Raw genomic sequence first — 21429 nt, 5'->3', positions numbered from 1 at the left:
ACCATGATTTATATTAAGGCTTTAACGCAAACGGAAAATCTTTATGATCCTGAGAAAATTTCTTTAACAGTACAACGATATTCCTTTAACGTTATCTGTCTGTTTTCTTTCTTTCTCCCTCTTTCTTTCTTTCTTTCTTTCTTTCTTTTTTTTTCTTTCGACGAGCACGCTGGGACTATCGAATGTATAAAGTTTCTCCATGGCATAACCCGTGTAACGCTATGGAACGTTACGAGCGCGCGGAATACGAAATTCACGGAGACGAGAAAGTTTGAAATGCGACGTGGCGCCCAGTTACACTAGTCTCTCTCTCTCTCTCTCTCTTTCAAAACTCGAATAAAACGCTAGAGATGCGCGTAATACGAATGGCCAATGCGAGTAACATCAAATTTACGTGTACTGGAAACGTATACCATGAAAATTATTTATTATTTGCATTTTATTCTTTCTTTTTAGTACTCAATATAATTTTTATGATTTTATACGATCGGTCGAAAAACATATAAAACATATTACAAAACGTTCCGATAAAAACAAATGCAAATATTGTATTTACCATGGAAATGTTTCCTTTAATAATTACAAATTGTTTCGGGAATATTGTTTTATATATAATGAAGTAATTTATATTAATATTCGATTAATTATATCATTCATTATGATATAATCTGATCGAAATTTTTTCGAAATGTTCTATTGAATAAATAATTAAAAATGTATATAATAAATTATTAGATACAGAAAAATATATCAAATGAAATAATGATAGCAATGGAAAAATAGATGTACATATGTATAAATAGGATATTCTTCGATATGTTTACAATGTATTCGACCGTGTAACGCAAATTAACTTGATTATATACACCTGAATAGGCTACTCCCATGTGACAGTCATTACTAAATATAGTTATGAACAAAAGATATAACGTTAGGTAACATATAAATATGATCATAAATGAAAATGTACAATGTTATGAGTGGCGTCTATTCATATGTACCTTTCAAAAACAGTTATTGTGCACACGAATAATCGTAATTCATCATTATATTTGACAATAAAAGCTTTTGTTTCGTTATATTATAAATGTTAGCATTTTACTTTTTTATTATGTCAAATTTTAATCAATGATATGTAATAAGTTGAATTAAACAAAACTGATTTTTTCTGGAACATTAAATAATTAATATTTTCTTTCATTTTTCATTTTTTATAATACATATACATATATATATATATATACACATATATATAATATACTAAATTTGATTTATATAATTTCTTGTTTTCTTGTAATGTTAAGTACAACTTATCCAATTACATGAATCGAATTATATGTCAAAATCAAAATTACGTAACAAAACAAATTTTATCTTCAGCGCTAAACAACTAATACTAATACTATTTTTCAACATATATATTTAAAACAAATATATATATATATTCATTTTTTATGATACTTTTATGATGTACAATTTTCAATTAATCGTATAAACTAGATTGAACGAAAAGTAAAGATAAAAATGACAGAGAGAAACAAATTTTGTCTGCAGCATTCGTCGTTAACGATGTGCCCAGTGGTATAAACGCCATACAACGTGTTTTTTTCGAGGCAGACTAAGCTTTATTTCGACTTGGCGAGGGTATCCTGATTTATCGATACGCGATCCGGTAGCATGTGCGTTTCCGTGTGCGCGTTTCCGTGGTACGCGTTATTAACCGTCGATGGGCAATTGTGCGAGGAATGTAGGGCGGATAACAGGGCGCGCCCTGCATGTCCATTGGGATTAGTTTCGGAAAATAATGGCGTTGGGATATAAGGGTGAACGAACGAAGTGGTTTTCAACGCTTGCGACACACAAATACGCACACATACATGCACACATTTTGTTTATTTTTTCCTTTTCATTCGTGCGATATTATTCTCTCATACAGGAAAACGATATTTTATATCACGTTTTGTCTTCAAATTCTTTTTTATTCAACATAACTCTACACTTGCCAAAGTATCCTTACGTTCTATATTAATAATAATAATAGTAATCATAATAATTATAATCATAATAATAGTAATAGTAATAGTAATAATAGTAATAATGATGATAATGATGACGATGATACGAATTTCCCGTTGCATTTTATTCGAATTTTAACCATAACAAAAATTGTATATAAAAAATAATAAAAACTATTCCGAAATTTCAGCCGCTACGAATTTCGTTTTATCATTTAAGCATATCTGTAAGCAGTACTGTAAACAACGACTGTTCTACATTTTATTCAATATCGAATATTGAATAACAATGAAACATTGAAATTGTTTCACATTACTGTTACCTACAAAGATATAATACCGAGATATAATTACAATCACGATATCATTAGTTTTAAGGACACAACAAGAAAAACGATTGTTTTAATGAAAAACATTGATTACCATTCATATAGCATTCATATATTACTTTTCTTCATTTTTATAGATCAATGACAAGACAGTAGATTGATAGGAAGGACTTTTTCCGATTAAACTTTTAACTTGAATAGCGTCTGCTGAAGAAAAAGTGGATATAAATAAACGTAACAGATGCTTGCGACATTATTTTCCTTGGAGTATCTCCCTCCCTCTCTCTCTCTCTCTCTCTCTCTCTCTCTCTCTTGCTGATACGATAGGTAGAAGTAGCAGTTGTTGGATGTACATACTTCGAATCCTGCGGTTTATCCTGGTTTCGCGTGCTAGACTCTCGCTTCCGGCACACGACCCAGCCAGCTTTTCCCACTTATTCACGCGTCCGTTAGAGCGAGCGTGCATTACGGTAACTCAACGATAAACTCGATTCTCCAGGAAAGCGGTGGTCGAGGTAGAAATAAAGAGAGTTTTCTCTCTCTCTTTCTCTCTCTCTCTCTCTCTCTCTCTCTCTCTCTCTCTTTCTCTCTTGTAGGTAGACCTCGTTTCACGAATGCAATCTATATATGTAAGTATGTATGCACGTGTGTTCACGTATCCACACATTGCTTTTGCTTTTCTACGACAAGGTGAACATTCGACCGTGTCCCTTTCCTCTATTTGCACGAACTATACGTATATATATGTATATATACTCATATATATGTATGTATGTATGTATATATGGATGTATCGATATATATATATATATATATATATATATATATATATATATATATATATATATATTGCATCGACTTCTCGTTTAAGGTCTCGACTCGTTGCACAGATAATGGACCACGAATGAAAGTACGTGTGATTCGAACGAATTTTCTTCAGACACTAGGTATATTTAAATCGAATCGACGTTCATTTGAATAAATTTTATTTCGTTTCATTAAATTTTTTTCTTTCGAACGTTCAACACTTTTTTCAATTATTTATTTAGGCGATCTAAATTCGTTTTTCCTTTTTTTCTTCTTTTTTATTTTCGTGAATTTTTTTTCCTTGTTTTTTTTTTTTTCTTTCTTTATCACAAACACTCGTTGGTTCGATTTAATTGGGCATAGTATAAACAAATTTTTTTCATCTCCCGTTCTCCACTTTTTATCTTTATAATTTAATTAACACGTGTTCTCTTACTTCATCATTTAATACCTTTATCCTTTTAATTTGATAATCGTCATATATGTTATTTTTCTTGCCGAATCAAAACGTTTCTAATTAAAATTATTATTACACTAATAATCATGACTCCTCTTTATCATAGCTATCATTAAATTTCATTCAAATATCTTCTAATTATACTGACGAAGTAAATTGTTGGTCAAAAGTGAGAGATAAGTCAACTAAACGCGCAATGCAATGGTATTCGGTTTGAAAGAAAGTACCTCGTAGTACTCGCTACTTACTTTTTATGCGAATCGAGAGAAGGTTTTGGTCCAAGAAAACGACTTTCAATTCCATCGAGCAATATGTTTCTCTTTCTCTCTCTCTCTCTCTCTTTCTCTTTCTTTTTCTTTCACTCTCTCTCGTTGGCGACAACGATGGCGACAAGGCGACGGGCAAGGATATAAATTGAAATACAAATGTGAACGAACGAAACTAGAAGGCTGCTTGTAAAACAAGAAAACAGGAAAAGGTGGAAAAGACTATTGCGAATTCTATTCAACGTGCCTAAGAATGTGTATGTGTCTGTGTGTGGAAAAAGAAAAGAAAATTTGGAAAGCTTGCGATCACTCTCCCTCCCTCTCTCTCTCTCCCTCTCTCTCTCTCTTTCTTTCTTTTAACAGGTACAAGGATTTCAACGATGAAAATTATCTTTGTTCGCAGTGTAGTAGGAAAACGAAAGAAAGAGAGAGAGAGAGAGAAAGCTTCTCTCGCGTTGATGCATTAAACTAATTTCTAAAGTTTCGAAATGGAAACCATGCTTGGCGCGTTCGTAAAAGTTAGTAGGCCGAGGAGAGCTTTCGAAAAGTTTTTAGTAACGAGCAGGATAGCGCTCGGCTCGACTTGTATTACGATATTAGCAGCCGTGCTATGAACGCACAATAAGCAGTAGTGTTCCTCTCTCTCTCTCTCTCTCTCTTTCTCTCTCTCTCTTTCTCTCTCTCTTTCTCTCTCTCTCTCTCTCTTTCTCTCTCTCTCTCTCTCTTTTTCTCTCCCTTTTTCTAGTGAGAAATAACTAGGCGAATCTGACATTCCTCACCTTTCACTGATTCTTTCCACTTCGTAATTCGCTTTTCGTGAAAATTTTCCGAAATATAACCATTTCACATTTCTTACATTTCTCTTTCGTTTTCTCTTCTATTCGGTGAAAGGAAGAAGAAGAAGAAGAAGAAGAAGAAGAAGAAGAAGAAGAAGGAGAAGAAAAGAAAAAAGAACGATGAAGAGAGAGAAAATTTGTTAGAAACGACGAATGAATTTAATGAATTAATACAATTATATATATATATATATATATATATATATATATATATATATATATATATATAACATGAATTCGTTCATGATTGAAAAGTCGAAATGTAAAGTTAATTCTGCCGTAGGGATTCATTCGTCCGATATAAAATATAAAATAATTTTCGTTCGAAATATTAAGCTATACGATTTCATCGAAAAATGTATAGAACGACGAAAATTTGGATTGTTTCATTTTTGAATCTATCAACGATATTTTTCGATGATACCGAACGTCTGTCGAGATGAAACTTAAAGTCGAAATATCGAGAATCATCGTTCTGAAATAAATTGAAAAATTATTATGGAATTCGATCGAACGTTATAAACGATAGTATAACGTCCCCTTTAATAGTATGTTTTTCCTATCGTAAATGGGCCATTTCGATAATGATATTTCCTCGCGAGCTTTTAAAGGACTTCTCGTAAATCGACGAAGGAAACGTTGAAAAACGTTTTATGTTCTTATACAGCTTATGCGAAGTAACGTTGAAACGATGTTAACCACGCTGTTGCTGTTGTAAACGTAAGAAATCTGCCTGGAATAAGGATTTTGTGAAAACATCGTTGAAAGTGCTTCTTTTCCTTTGAATGATAAAGCTTCTTAAAGGGAATTTCGATGTTAACGGACTAGTTTAATCTGATATCCGCTTATTGGGAACACTGAGTAAATAGATTCGAAGATAATCGAACAAAATTCAATGCTTACAACATCATTTTTCTTTGCTTTCTGATCGCGATGTAATCTCTGTTATTAATAAAACTTTTATTATTATTATTATTATCATTATTACTACTTTTGAATTAATGCAGAATAATAATCCAAGTATTACATGCACAACAATTGTTAACAACGATAATAATTATTTCACGTTAAAATATTACAATCTCTCCCGATACAAAAATTCTTTTACATTCATGGATCTGACTCTTAAAAACTATTTTTATATTATTATTTTAATTATCTCGAACAAGACCTCTAAAAAGATTTCAATATGTAATGGAATTTAATCGTCTTTCAAAGGTATAACTTTAAGTTACTTTAAAGTATATTTTAAATAAGATTCGAAGGTTTACCTTGAACGTGAATGGATATGTAGCGTAGTGACACGTGCCCTTGCTCTATCTCGATCAGTAGGATAGACAAACGCGATAGGTCACGATCCGTGTAAGGAATAATAATACTTGTAATGCTTCGTTTGCTGAGCGATGCATTATTCGTACGCTTATCGGAAACCGATCACGAGGAGATTTCCCACCTGAAATCACGTTGAGGAGCTTTCCTTGTATATGTATGTATAAAAGGAGAGGACTACCTAATATAAATTTCACTTAACAATACCGTTCCTTCTTTGCAAGAAGAGCACGATCGGCTTTAAACTTAACATCTACACACACACATATATGTATGTAGAAATAGATAGAAGGAAGTAAAAGAAAAAAAAAAAGAAAGAAAATTGTTAGAAAGCCGTTAGTTTACTCGAGAAACGTATTAGGAAGATTAACACAATAAATGCCACGTGGGCCATGGATGGTATCCAACGTGTTAAAGAACAATTTGGTCCTCATTGCAAAGGGATTAAAATCTCAGTGTCCTAAGACGTGTCTCTCCATCTTTCTCCCTTTCTCTCTATCTCTCTTTCTCTCTCTCTCTCTCTTTCTCTCTCTCTCTGTATTCCAGCTGCTCAGTTGCTTTCTATCTTTCATCTATTCTGACCTACTTTCAGTCTTAGAATTCCGTCCTTCGTAAGGATACCTCAGCCAATAGTATTCTCAGCAGCTTTCAATTCTTCCGAAGGAATTAACATAATCCTACATTTACTGAGTAACTGAATCTACCTTACAGTTCTATCTTTATCTTCCTCTCTCTTTCTCTCTCACTGTCACGTTTAGAATAGAATGTATATATATGGAAACTTTGAAATCGATCGGTACATCGATTCCGAAAGCCTTTAACGTTTTCATCGATCAGCAATTACTAGCTGTCGAAATGCAGAGAAAATTTGAAATTTATCAGAGCAAACAGAGTGATTTTATGCATGCATGTGAAAACTTCGAAAAGTACTTTTCGTGCGTTCAAGTTATTTATTATCGCCAGAGAGCATTTACCTGTTATCGTTTAATGAGTTTCGACTAGGATGCTCGCTGGCAAAATGTATCCGTGAAATATGACGGCGATGAAGCACGAGTGGCACAGGTGAAAGGGACGCGATAGCACCAGTGCCGTGTTTTATCTGATGAAAGCTCGGTAAATAAATCGACCTGTGAAAATTGTTAATACTTAACGACGTGGCCCGATATAGTGTTCACTCAACATTCTATCCTGTTTTTTTTTCGGGACACTCGGGAAAAAGAAGGATAAAGAGTGTGAAGACGAAAGGACGTAAGAAGAAAAAAGAAGAAGGGAAAAAAAAGAAATAAATCGTAGAACCATCGATCAAAGTGAGCCGAAGCAAGCTACGCGAAAGATACCAGAGCCCAACTTAAAACTATAATCTGTTCGAAGGACGAGTTTAAAGTAACGTGGATTAAATTAAGATTAAGAACTTTAACGCGATGCTGCCAACTTGAAAATCATCGTGATGGAGTGGCATCGATTCTCTAAACGCATTATCGTGATAACTTAATCGAAATTTCTCTCATTTTTTCTTTCTTTTTTTTTTTTTTATCGAATAAATAAAACGTTTCATTTTATCTATCTGATTGATTATCTTCATACATGAATAAATATGTTCGTAACGTTAATTACTTGTTATCGTGTTACCGTGATACATTAATTTGTAACAATTTTCATCTAGAAATAATGTTTGTAGATCTATATATAGGTATATACAGATATAATTATTTTCAGATTATATATATATATATATATATATATATATATATATAATTTTTATATTCATATTTTTATTTTTATCCCCGTCGATCGTTAGACGCGAATAAATATAGGAATCGTTTCACAAACAATGTAGAGAACGTGCTATCTCGCGACAAATGTAATTTTTAAAGAGCAAACACCGAGAAAGATAGAAACGAGAAAAAGAAAGACGACCGTTACCGTTGTTACTCGTTTCGACGAGTAAAAAAGTAAAAGGCTAAAAATAAAAGAAAAAGGAATAAAAAGAAAGAAGTAAAAGGAGAAGGTGCAACTACCGTGAGATTGGAATGAAATTGACGGCATGAGATTGTAAATACTTTTACCCTGAAGACACAAGACTCTTATCGATGAGATCGAGCTAGAAACAAACGATTTGATCGATCGAAAGCGGTAATCGAGCTTGAAAGGGGTCCGTCATTTCGCGTGTTTCTCGTTGCAGCTCGACGTCAAGCTGCTTCGTCGTTTTTCGACTCGTGCGTGAGAATTCGATTCAAGACCGTTGTCCTATGCTACGAAAAAGACCACACAACCGAAAATGCACGCCCATAAAACGTACTATCCCATTAACAACAGCGTATCGATATCCGATAAACGCCGAATTCTCTAGACTCTTTTTATTTTATAGCTTTATCGCTCTCACGATCGTTATACGTCACGAACGTTGAAGACTTCATTTTAAAATATCAAAATTTACAGTCTTTTATGAAATAACAATGTAAGAATATGAAAGAAATAAAAAAAAAAAAAACGAAAATAAAAAAAGGAAGTTGTTATACGGTTAACAAATTGTTTATAATAAATTATTTATAACAAATTTTTAATCGTAAAAATATATCTGTACGAATGTATATCAGTATTGAATAAAAAAAATTATTCATAAAAATTGTTTATAACAAATTGTTTATAACAAATTGTTTATAACAAACTGTTAATTGTACATAAGTACATGTACGTATGTGAATTACTTAGTATGAAATTAGAAAAAGTTGTTTACAAAAATTTATAACTAATTGTTTACAACAAATTGTTTATAACAAATTATAAAATGTATATACATATATATGTATGTATACGTATGTATATTACTTAGCGTTGAATTAAAAAAAAATTATTTAAAGAAAATTGTTTATAACAAATTGTTTATAACAAACTGTTAAGTGTACCTAGGTACATGTACATATGTGGATTACTTAGTATGAAATTATACAAAGTTATTTACAAAAATTGTTTATAACAAATTGTTTACAACAAATTGTTTATAACAAATCATAAAATGTATATACATATATATATATATATATATGTATACGTATGTATATTACTTGGCGTTGAATTAAAAAAAAAACTATTTAAAAATTGTTTATAACAAATCGTTTATAATAAATTGTTTATAACAAATTCTTTATAACAAACTATTAACTATACATAAATATATTTACGTATGTGGATTACTTAGTATGAAATTAGAAAAAATTGTTTATAAAAATTGTTTATAACATATTGTTTATAACAAATTGTTTATTAATTATTATTCATAATTTAAAAACAAAATTACCATTTACAATGGTACTTGTTTCACGTCTCTACGATTATTAGTTTTGGAGATATTGTAATTTAAATAATAGGAATTGAAATTAACCTACTGACCTACATAATTACTTTTTTGAATGAATTCTGACCTACTGACCTACATAAATTCTTGGAATTTGCGTTACTATCATCAGCTGTTCGACGTAAACAGGTTGTACTATTTACTACGCCTCGTACTCACGTCATCTGTTCATTGAAATTATGAATGAAAATTTTCAAATGCTTATATCTCTGGAACGGAAAGTCGTAGAGACTTGAAACAACGACCATTTTAAAGAGAAAAACGTCCTTTTTTTACTTATCTATTCAGATATATTCGATATAATAAGACCAATTTTATAATCATTTAATAACCAATTATTTTTCATATACATACGTATCCATTTATTAAATATATTTTCTTGAAAATTAATCATTTGATCGTACAAATAATAAATTTCAAAAAAAAAAATCAGAATCAAAATATAATAGAAGCTCTATGAAGTCATGATTGAAAAGAAGAGTATTACTTTGAGAAAGAAGAGGGAAAACAGGAAGAGGATTGAGAAAAATAGAAAGAAATGGAAGGATATAACATAAAGTTTCATCACGAGAGAGGAAAAGAAGATTTGTCTATAAATTTACATGGAGCGCATTGTACTTGGAATCTTGTGAGAAATAAGAATTAAGGATGGATATGCACTGACAGGCTAGTGGAAAAGAAGTCGAGGGAGGTTAGAGTGGAGTCGTGGCGAGGAAGAGATAAAAATCTAAGGATAAAGAAGGCAGCTTAGGTGGCCGAGAATGTACTTACACGTATATACATATACACGTATACAAATATACAGCCACAGCCAACTCTCTCTAATCCTGAATAAGGAAGGAGTATGCCAAGAAAGAGAGACTTTCGTGTTTCAAGAGGGAAAGACGAAATATACTGTGCGCAAACACATACAAACACAGACGCACATTTGCATCTAGATATATATCTATATACAGGAAAATGAAGCTCAAACCAACAAAGGACATTTCGACCTAAAAACAACGAGCTTTATACTCGTGAGCTTGCGTAACGGAGAATGAATTTCGTTCGTGGTGGAACACAGCTCGTCCTTCACGTGTTCTTTGTAAATCGATCCTTCAATTTTTTACACGAGCAGCGTCACCATTCTTTTGTAATATTAAACCTTGCAATGAATACCAGCGTCGATAAAGAACCAACTTTAATCTGAATTTAACGTCTGAACGTTCTTTCCTTTTTCGGAAAAATTCTTCGAAGCAAAAAGTGGAGCGTTGTTTTATGGAAATAAGTAATATCTGGAGATTTCGGTAGTTAATGGCTTTTTATCGTCATAAGGGAATAAAACTCTACACAATGACGTAGCACATTTTTTATAAGAAAACAAAATTGCGTCTCCACGTTGTAATGAGATTTGTTTAATGAAAAATGTTTAATAAAGTAATGGGGAAAGTTTGAAACAATAACAAGTATCTGTACGTTATCTAAAAATTATTCGGATGAACTCGTATATTATCGTAGACAATAGATAATAAATGGAGCGTAAGATTAAGCGTGAATTAATAGCAAAATGATCGTCGTTAGCGGTAAATGAAATTACAATTGGTAGGGTACAGTATTGAAGAGAGAGAGATAGAGATAGAGATAGAAAGACAGATACAGAGAGAGAGAGAGAGAGAGAGAGAGAGAGAGAGAGAGAGAGAGAGAGAGAGAGAGAGAGAGAGATAGAAAGGGAGATAGAGAGATAGATAGATAGAGAGAGAGAGAGAGAGAGAGAGAGAGAAAGGACCATAAGGTTAGCCTCGGGAAAGCAGCCAGGCACCGTCCAAAGTGGGGCATTGGTCGCCAACTGGCTTTGATACATTACCGAGCGATAAACCTATCTCCTTGCAAAGCCAGGATGATACCGACCAACTGCATGCCATCGTGGGTTACTGTAGCATACTTCGAATATGCATCCAGCTGCCACCGTGTTACAAACCCTCACCCACTTTCCTAATACGTTACGATATCTGATGCAGCCGGTGGTTCTCCACAATGTGTCCTTTATCGGCAAGATTTTATTCGATTATTGATAATATAATACATGTGTATTATATTTACTAAATCGTTCGTAACTATATCTTATAACTATAAAGATATCATAGGGGAAAGAATTTTTGTAAAAATAAAAGGAACTTTCTTTCAAAAAAAAAAAAAAAGAAAACAGAGAGAGAGAAAGAAAAATGAAAAAAGAGAGGGCTTTGAAATTTTGTAAGAATAGAAAAAAAAATGTTTGGTTTATAAATATTTATGAAACTCATGTGAATGATTTATATCGATTATGTTCGGAAAAAGGAAGAAAACAGAAATAAGACAAGAATAGATCAACGAATGAGTGAATAATTTACTAGCTCGCTTATTCTTTGCAAATTGTCGTTATTAAAGTAGAAGAGAGGATGATCAGTTTCAGATAGCCACTAATGATAAACAGGAAAGAAATTGAGAAAGATTGTATGTAGTTATTTAAAGAGAAAGAGAGAGATAGACAGAGAAAAAGAAAGAGTGTTAGTTGATTGGTTCACTGGCTGCTTAGATACGGCATTGTCGACGATGGTAGTACGGCATTGGCCATGGATGCCGCAGGCTGCTGAAGGAAATTGCATCTGAAATTTCAATATAGCAGTTTGCGCGTTTCATATTTCAACCGCAAAACGGCCGGAGGGTAGGTCGGTATTACTTTGAGCTTGCCGCGTAAGCTGACTTCGTCGAAAAATTATAGAGATTTCGATTCAACTTATCCTATCTTCTTATCATTTTCTATTGTTTATATCATTAAATATCGATAATCTTTCAAAGATTGTTTACGCCATCTTTCAATAACTCTGACAAATCACAAATCAGTTTGTGATAAATTTTCCAAAATCTTCTGATTCGTTTCTCTTATCAAATTTTATTTATTATATTATTTAATTTTTTATTATAGTAATAAATTTTCGAAAATTACTGATTCGTTTCTTCTATCAAATTTTATTTATTATATATATATATATATATATATATATGCATGACGTTAATCTTTTGAGAATTGTTTATTACTTTTCTCGATACACTTTCTACCAAATTAATTTTCAATCAACGATATAAATATCTATTGATTCGTTTCTCCTTTCACATTTTATTTATTACATTATTTGATATCGTTTGTAAAACATACGATATTAATCTCCCGATTGTTTATATCTTCTCTCAATGGTCTATGCATCGTGTAAATTATAAATCAGTGTTTCCTCAATCAATTTTCCAAAAATCTTTTCATTCATATTCCTTTTCACGTCGATCGCTCAATTCCATGGCAATCGATCATCGTTATTTCAATTTTTATTTTTGACTATTTCTATTTTTTTTTATCTTCTTTTTATATTTTTGAACCGGAGACACACAACCTGCTCCTAACGATGACAAAAGAATCCGATCGTGATTTATCTCGGGATTCATGGTTGGCTGTCCAGTAAGCGCAATCGGCGATTCCGAACAATGGACGCAATTGAAAGCGATGGCACTCGGTGACGCGAAGTTTTATCGTAAAGAAAACGACTTTTTTGCGAGTCTCTTTTTCTTCCTGCAATTTGTTGAGTAAGAGAAAGAGAAAGAGAAAGAGAAAGTTAGGACAAGATTCGAAGGATAAGTGCGGTAAGAGAAAGAAAGACTGCAAAGTTCATTGCGTTTGCTGTTGGAAAATCCTCGAACATGATGATTTATTCTTCGTCACGGAGAAAAAACAAAAAGCTATAGAGAAAAGAGACAGAGAAAGAGAAAGAAAGAGTTCTATAGAGATCAATGTGAAACTTATGTACCATAAACGAGGTCGAGCAGCCGGCACGAGATGGTAACGAAAACATTTATTCGCCAAATTAAATCCTGAGCGAATGGAAGTGATTGATCGGAATTTATTCGGCTCTCAAGAAGAAAAAGATTTCTCTCTCTCTCTCTCTCTCTCTCTATCTTTCCTTCTTAGACTTCTTAAACGTACAAGAAGTTACGTTTTGTCGTTTATCACGCATCTCAGTGATCGTTTCTAGTTTGACGATCCTTGCGAGAGCATCGAGACGTAACTCGGATCATTGAACTTGGAAAAGATTTTATTTCAACGAGCTACGGTGATTAATTGTATGCCGGAGTAAAGTTTTATAGGGTATTTACGAAATTCTTTATTCTCGATCCTTAAATCATTGGTTGAAGTTTAATTACGCTATGAGAGATACAGAAGATAACGTTTAAAGTTTTATATCCTAAGGATCTCTTCCTATTCGCAAGTTTTTTTTTTTTTTTTTTTTATTACGAACGTCTACATCTACAATTTTAATAGAAACTGCTGCTTCGATAAATATTATCGAACTGCTTGTAACATTAATTAGAACAGTTTTACATAATGTTTTTTTTTCTTTTTCTTTTTATAATTCGTTTAAAAAAGAAAATAATCATAGATAAACATCTACAATTTTAATAGGAACTATTACTTCGAGAAATATTATCGAACTGCTTGTAACGTTACTTCGAACAGTTTTACATAATGTTTTTTTTTTTGTTTTCTTTTTATAATCCGTTTAAAAGAGAAAATAATCATTGATATACAATTGCATATACGTATAAAGTGAGCTTTAAATTAATCAATATCCACCGGAATGTTATGTAAAAATGACGTAAGCATGATAGAGAATAGATATTACCATCATCGATTTATTATTGCAGTGTGCCATTTGCTGCGGAGTGGCGTAGCTGCAATTTTTGGACCTCAAAGTGCGCACACTGCTTCCCACGTGCAGAGCATCTGCGACACTATGGAAATACCGCACTTGGAGACACGCTGGGATTACAGACTAAGAAGACAGAGCTGCCTCGTCAACCTTTATCCTCATCCTACTACCCTCTCGAAGGTACGTAGAAACTTTTCTAGAGATGAGATAAGCTATTAAGATAGTTTTTTACTTTTGATATTTCAATCTTCGCATTTTGCATTAGAATAATTTCAATGTACATTTTTTTCTTTTTCATTTTCTTCTTCTTTTTTTCATTCGTCGAACGTACTTACCTCTCGTCTCTATTATTTTCATTTCTGCCATCTTTATTCTCTAATTAAATAAGAGATCCATTGTGTTGAAGTTAATAATAAGAACGAAATATTAACGTCGAATTAAACGAAACGGAAGAGCGTGCCTTGTCGTTTAATCGCAAAACCCTTTTGCAAAGTTCCGACATCTGCTCGTGTACTTTGAACACCTAGTTCCTTCGTTCAAGAGTTATCATAAAAGAAGAAGGAGTTTTGAAATTTCTCTCAAAATAAGCAGATACTTTCGAGAAGAAAGCGGCTAAAATCTAACGCTTGCAAGTCCAGGTTATATTTCTTAAGCTTCCGAGTTAACGAGACTTTACTCTCTCTTTCTCTCTCTCTCTCTCTTTCTCTCTTTCTCTTTCTTTCTTCGTCTTCCTGACATTTCATGAGAAACCTCGTAACTCCTTCTCCAATATTTGCCACTCACGAATACTTGTATTCAACGACACTACCTTATCCAATGTCTCTTTATCTCTTTTTCTTTCTCAATATTTGCCATGTAAGGATCCAAGCTCAAAACATGAAATTCTACGGGTTAGATATGTCGTCATTTTTACACTCCATACTTTCCTTATTACTTTCGTTTTAATAATAAAAAAAAGAAAGAAAGAAAGAAAGAAAGAAAAAAGAAGAAACAAAAAATCAGCTGTTTTATAATAACCATAAGAGAAGCTTTTATATCCTTTTACCGACGCGTTTCTCTTGTCTCTCGTTTAAAACTTAATCGAACAAATGAAAAATACTTGAATCAAAGATCAAGGATTCATTTGGTCATAGGTATCTATTCAATTCGAAATAAACTTTGAACCGTGTTTGTGGAATCTCTACGAATGTCGATTGATAAACAGAGAAAATTACTAACCTAGGAATCGTGTGAGTGGAATTTGAAGAGGTAGGATCAATGTGTCGGTTTCGCGAGACAAAGAGAAAGCAAATTAAAAGCTCTCATGCTTTCTCCACAGAGTAAGAATTCCAATTAGAGTGGTCCTAGCACTCTATATAATCCTACCGTTGGTCATAGTAGAAAATAACGTGAGCTCTGGAAATCGCGATATTACGGTTTTAACAAATTCTCCGAATAATTTGCCACCTTTTGTGGAATATTCCTGCTGGAGTAAACATTTTACGCACGCAAACCTGCGTGCTTGAACTTTTCGACATTATTCGAATTCATCCCGTTCATTCATCTCTTTCCGAGCTCAAAATTTATCGGGATTTGACAATTTATAGACTTTAACTTATCGAAAAATGTCTTATCTAGTGATATAGAATTCAACGAACCGATGTCTTTTAGATCAGGCTATTTGGGGATCAAAGGGTAAAAGAAGCCCGAGAAGTTTTAAAGACGATGTGCTTCAATTTCATTTGCTTTCCAATCTCGAAAGGAAGGAAGCAGGAACTTCTTAACCTAAAATTTCTTGTAAAACTAGTAAGGCGGAAACTGATGGTTTGCTATGACGCTTTGCCCATCCTTGCATTCCTTTACTAGAAATTTCTTCTCTATCTAGAGATTTCTCTCTCTCTCTCTCTCTCTTTTTTTTAGAGAGGCATGCCATTTACTAGAAGGAAAATATAAAATTCAGTAAGAAGAGAGAGAAAGAGAGAGAGAGAGATTTTCTTGGTGATTACGACGCATAGAGAAGGAAAAAGATGAGAGCTAGTCTCTTTCTATCTCTTTCTTTCTCTTTCTTTTTCTCCTGAATCGATTTTCTCAAAAGACCAACAACTCTCATTCGCCACTAAAATATTTCGATTGGTGGTTGCATTTCACTCGAAGACTGACTAAAGGTTCAAAGGGTATCCTTAGTCCAGCGTATACCCAAGTAAAAGGAAAAGCAAAAAAGCTATCTTCTCTTTACTCGTTACTATCAACCACAGAGTTCCGCTTGAGTTATCTTTAATACTTTCTATGTACTTCGGAAATGTCGATTTGTGATGTCATAGCTAAAGTACTTACGATTTACCATTTTCTTTTTCTTCCTTATATTTAGGATGCTTCTAGATAAACGCTGTTATGTAAAATTTTCTTCGTTAAAAATCATTATTTAATATTATTTAAAATATCATTTTCAAATCTTCGAGAAAAGAGTTACAGATATTAACGATAATAAGATGTTTTATCATTTATAATCGTCATAATAATTTCTATCGTTATATTATTACAATAATTGACAACATCAAGCTTATATTCTAAATAGTATTTTAAAAGATTGTTTTTTATCTATTTTTTTAACCACATCGAAAACGAACTATCTTAGTTGAAGAGAATTTAAGGACCAAGTTCCGTTTGTAGAATACAGTTTAAGGGAAAATAATTGACACGAATGTTTTACAATAGCGATATGGATCATAAGTTCTTATACTTATTGTTAGTTCGTTGATGTCTACGTAATAATAGCAGTTTGGCTTCCTGTAAAGTCCTTCAACCGGCAGGCAATCAATTTCGTCTTGCTCGAAGAGCCATCGAAGGTTAGTACTTACTTCTTGCGAAGACTTTTCATCGAGTGCCCTTTGTGACGTGAGTGCCCATAATGTCGTAATATACCTTGATGTCAAACAAACCTGTTGTCCTGAATGCCGATGGTAGATCGTTGTTAACTAACTTTACACGATCTGCCTTTGTAGCAGATACACTTGATAAGGTTTCGATATCGTTTTTGAATCATTCCATTAGAACGACTTGATAAACTTCATTTTGAAAGAAAAATTTGACTCGAAAATGACTGATAAATCTAAAGCTAATGCAACTTTTGTTAATTAATTTTTATTATTAGCTTTAGTCATTAATAAGTCAATGTATCATCGACCTTAAAAAAATTGTTTGTCAATTATGCAATTCGATGTTTGCGAGTCAATCGACGTTACAAAACTTGTTTGTCGATTATACAATTCTATATGTGTGCGAGTATGTGTATGTGTTATAATAAACGAAATTTACTTACATATATATTACACAATGCGATATAAAAATTTAGTTTTACTGAAAAAAGTTACGTAGATATTAAGTCGTGTAATTACTCTCGTTAGCTAAATTATTAATTTTCATTGGATAAATACGAGTATGCATGCTAAAATTTTGCACAGCTGTTATATTTTATTTTGTGTATTCTCTCTCTCTCTCTCTCTTTCTCTCAATCGTTATGGTATGCAGGATATCTGGCTTCTCCATTCTTCGATACGAAAGTTATATTCGTTTCTGCATATTTCCAAGAATAATGTCTGGCCTATCAAAGTTGCGAAAAAGTTGAGCCGAAGCAGCGGGCATAGTTCGGTGTAAGTTACATTATTCGAATCTCAATTTCACGGAAACCCTTTCGTAAAAGTTTCTAATAAACTTTCCTTCGAAACCATAAAAAAAAATCGGACGAAAGATAATTAATTATTAGAAAACAAGAAAAAATACGTTTTAATGAGATTCGTCGTTGGGGAATAATCGAATAATGCTTCTTCGGTATTGTGATTAATCAAGTAAGATAGAAGCCCTTTATTCACACTCTCGTTCGATGGTACGCGATTACGATTAAAGTTCAAAGGTTTCTACGAATTTTTATCCATGAAATTTATTTCATTGTAACGTGACGCGAATTGAAAAAGTTTCATTGCAAACGATTATTAATTAAAACGGATTCTTATACGATACGAAACCGATACTATAAGATATTTATTATCGTAAAAAAAAAAAATAATTTAAAAAGTAACCAATAAATTTCTTCGATAGAAAATCTATACTAGTCTCATTCTTACAAGATGAATAACGATTATCGATGTAATCAGAAAATATTCATATCAAGAACGTATTAATCGACACATGTTATACATACTTATATAATAAATAACATCACGATTATAAATGATCTCTTTTTTCTGCTTACTTATAAATTCTTCCATTAGCAATTTTCAAATCTTCTCTCTTTTATATATTATCATTGATAACGAACGAGTCCGTAAGATTACCAAATCACGATAGGTCGATATGTTGTTCTAATGAAGCGCGAAAGCTGTAATTGCAGGCACGATGGGAATGATTTAACGATGTTCCTTCCCCAGAGCGATAATGGAGCAGCTCCCACGGGATATAAGGTAGGAGGTTGCGTTGTGATCGTTCGAATCAGCCAATGGTACTAGCATTGGAATTACCGTTAACGCCGGAATTCGATTTGTAGCGTTTCCTAGTCGAGCCTTTGCTCGTTACGCTTCCACACCCCTAACCTAACCCTCTTTCCAAGTTCTCTCTCTCTCTCTCTCTCTCTCTCTCTCTCTCTCTCTTTCCTCTTCTCTACGATGACTCAACTACCAACTCGTAACTTGTAGTCTCTTACACGGATAAGTACTCGATCTTGTTCGTGTAAGCCCTGAGAACCGATCTACCCTCTTTTAAAGTCCTTCCATCTTCTCTCTTTCTCTCTTGTTTTCTCTCTCTCTCTCTCTCTCTCTCTTTGTCTCTCTCTCTCTCTTTGGTTTCCTTGAATAGCTTCCTCTCACCTTAGAGAAAGCGAGAAAACAATACACGCTTCGTTCTATGAGTTCTCGTTTATTTTCGAGAGTAGTTACTAATCAACGCCATTCAACGTACACGGCTAGTGTAGTCCTCTTCTATCTTTCCTCTTTTCCACTTCTCCCAACGGACTCGTACATCTACGGGTCTCACGATTGAAAGCCGATTGCATCGAAGCTACGTGAATGTTTGTGGATTAGCTATTTACTTCCGTTACTTCCGTAGCTACACGTGTTATCTTTCTCTCTCTCTCTCTCTCTCTTTTCTTCTCTATCTTTGTCTATCTCTATCTCTATCTCTGTCTCTCTTTCCTTCTCTTCGTTTCTTTCCATTCATTCATCCTCCTAGAACAATCGTTAATAACCGAAGCTTGTAAAAAAAGTAATATCTTTCCTCCCTCTTTCTATTTTAGAATTCTATCGACCTCTTTTCCATTTCCCTGATCTATTTCCTTTTTCTATTTTACGATGCTTTCGAAATACGAGCTTGATGATTTGTTCGATCCCTTTGCCCTTATTATAGTGTTGTAACGATCAGATGAAAAGAAACGTGAGATTTGAACCAACCTGATGTTCAACTGATTTTTCGATACTTACGTGTTCTTTCAAACTTTGAAAATCCATTTAACGGCATTACTCTTCGATCTTGTTCAGTTCGTTCCCAATTGATCGAGGATAAGTTAAAAGTCGTTTCTACAAATGCATTAGAAAGAAAGAAAAATGGTATGATATTAATTTTATTCTCGATATAATTCATCCTTCGTGTCTAATGCACTAGCAAATAATGCATTTTCGTGCTACAGACTTTGAGTGCCTTTTCTCTGTACTCGCTTCCATTCTCTCTTTTTACTTCCCTTTTATAGATGTCACTGACGACATTAAAGTTATGACTAAAAGCCGTGAAACGTTGATGGGAATGTACACGAAACGTCGTTTCTTTCCTATTGAATCAAATTTAGAATTATGTCTGAACTAAAGAATTCTTTATCGTCGATGAAGATTGTAAAAATTGACGTGATAAAAAATACTGTGATATACATACGTATAAGTATTTAAAAAAATTAAAACTAATTAACGTCATTAATAATATATAAGTATATATATATATATATACTTATAATTTTCTAATAGCGAAATAATTTATCACGAAAGTAAACAAGAATTTCGATTCTCATAATTATATACAATAATTATATAATAATTATATACGTACATACATCAGATGAATTGAGTTTGATTTTTTTTTCGATTCTCATAATATGTTACTAACAATTTAATGTTATTGATTCGAATGTTTCATACAAATAAAGCTTCTTAGTGGAAAGTGAAAGAAGACTTATTCTAAGAATTTTAAATAATATGAAGCGATTGAAATAACCTTCATATAAAGATATAAATAAAGAAACACAGAAAGAAGAAAATAAAGAGAAGGAAATAAAGGAACGTAGAAAATAAATTCTTGGAACCGTAGGTGAAAGGAACAAATAATCCAAATAGTACAAGAACGAGGCGGCTTCGATGTAAGCTGGTTTTCTCTCGACAAGTAAACAAAGCATCATTTCAGATGAAAATATAAAATGTCATATCTCACACACATACATATATATATATGTATGTATATATATATATATTTATTATATATATATGTATGTATGTATGGATATATGTATATAGACATTGTATTGTACAGAATATAGCTTCACGAATTCGTAGCACATACGCGTATGTACACAGTATATATATCTAGCTACGTACATACATAAGTGCGAGTGCATAATAATGCATTCTACGGTGATACTGGATTTATATAACTTATATGTATGAAATGTAACGAATGCAGAATACGTGCCAGAAAAACGAACGCCCCCGAGGTCACTTAGGAACAAGACCGGGTTTCTTTTTTATCTCTTGCTCGGGGCTGCTTGCTCAAAAAGAAAAAGACAGAAAGAGAGATAGCTATTATCACGAAAAGAATGTTAAAGGGGACCGTGACGACAAAAGCCGACAGTTTTCCACGTCACCGTAGATATTTTTCTTTTTTTGGACTAATTCTTTTTCTTTATTTTTCTTCTTCATAAAAAAAAGTGCTTCCCGGTAAGCAATTCGTTTTATTACTTTTATACAAATTTAAAAAATTTAAAGGTAAATCGACAGTTTGCGTAATTCTTCTTATGACGCACGAACAGTTCCGCAAAGAGTCCTTTGTGGTCGACGATCTCGTCCTCACTGAAGCTAACATTTTCCCCCACTCTTTAGGCAATGATTTCTCTTTGTTGACGATCCCTGTTTTGAAGGTCTCACAAAGCGTAATAACAAGGACGTATGTGTCGCGTCCTATTGATTTATAGAACTTCGTCATTTTACGTCGACAGATTTCTATCGAGAGATGCAATTAAGAGATCACTGGTATAGATTTTATTTCTATTTCAAATATTGCATATAAAGATTATAAGAAATATTTGTGCGTAATGAT

General features: G+C 32.9%; 1 protein-coding gene across 10 annotated transcripts in view; it reads left to right on the top strand.

Moving 5' to 3' along the window:
- The window catches only part of LOC127068987 (glutamate receptor ionotropic, kainate 2), a 216527-nt gene that overhangs the window by 122400 nt on the left and 72698 nt on the right, over positions 1 to 21429 (top strand). For all 10 annotated transcript variants that reach the window (XR_007783264.1, XR_007783265.1, XM_051005511.1 and 7 more), the window contains one exon: positions 14102 to 14286. Coding sequence is in view for 8 of the 10 variants with exons in the window: in XM_051005511.1 (XP_050861468.1) it covers positions 14102 to 14286 (185 nt within the window). In the remaining 2 variants the exon portion in view is untranslated. The remainder of the gene's footprint in view (positions 1 to 14101; positions 14287 to 21429) is intronic.

The sequence above is a fragment of the Vespula vulgaris genome, chromosome 14 (genome assembly GCF_905475345.1).
Source record: "Vespula vulgaris chromosome 14, iyVesVulg1.1, whole genome shotgun sequence".
Taxonomy (NCBI): Eukaryota; Metazoa; Arthropoda; class Insecta; order Hymenoptera; family Vespidae; genus Vespula; species Vespula vulgaris.
This window is presented reverse-complemented; position numbering and strand designations above follow the sequence as displayed.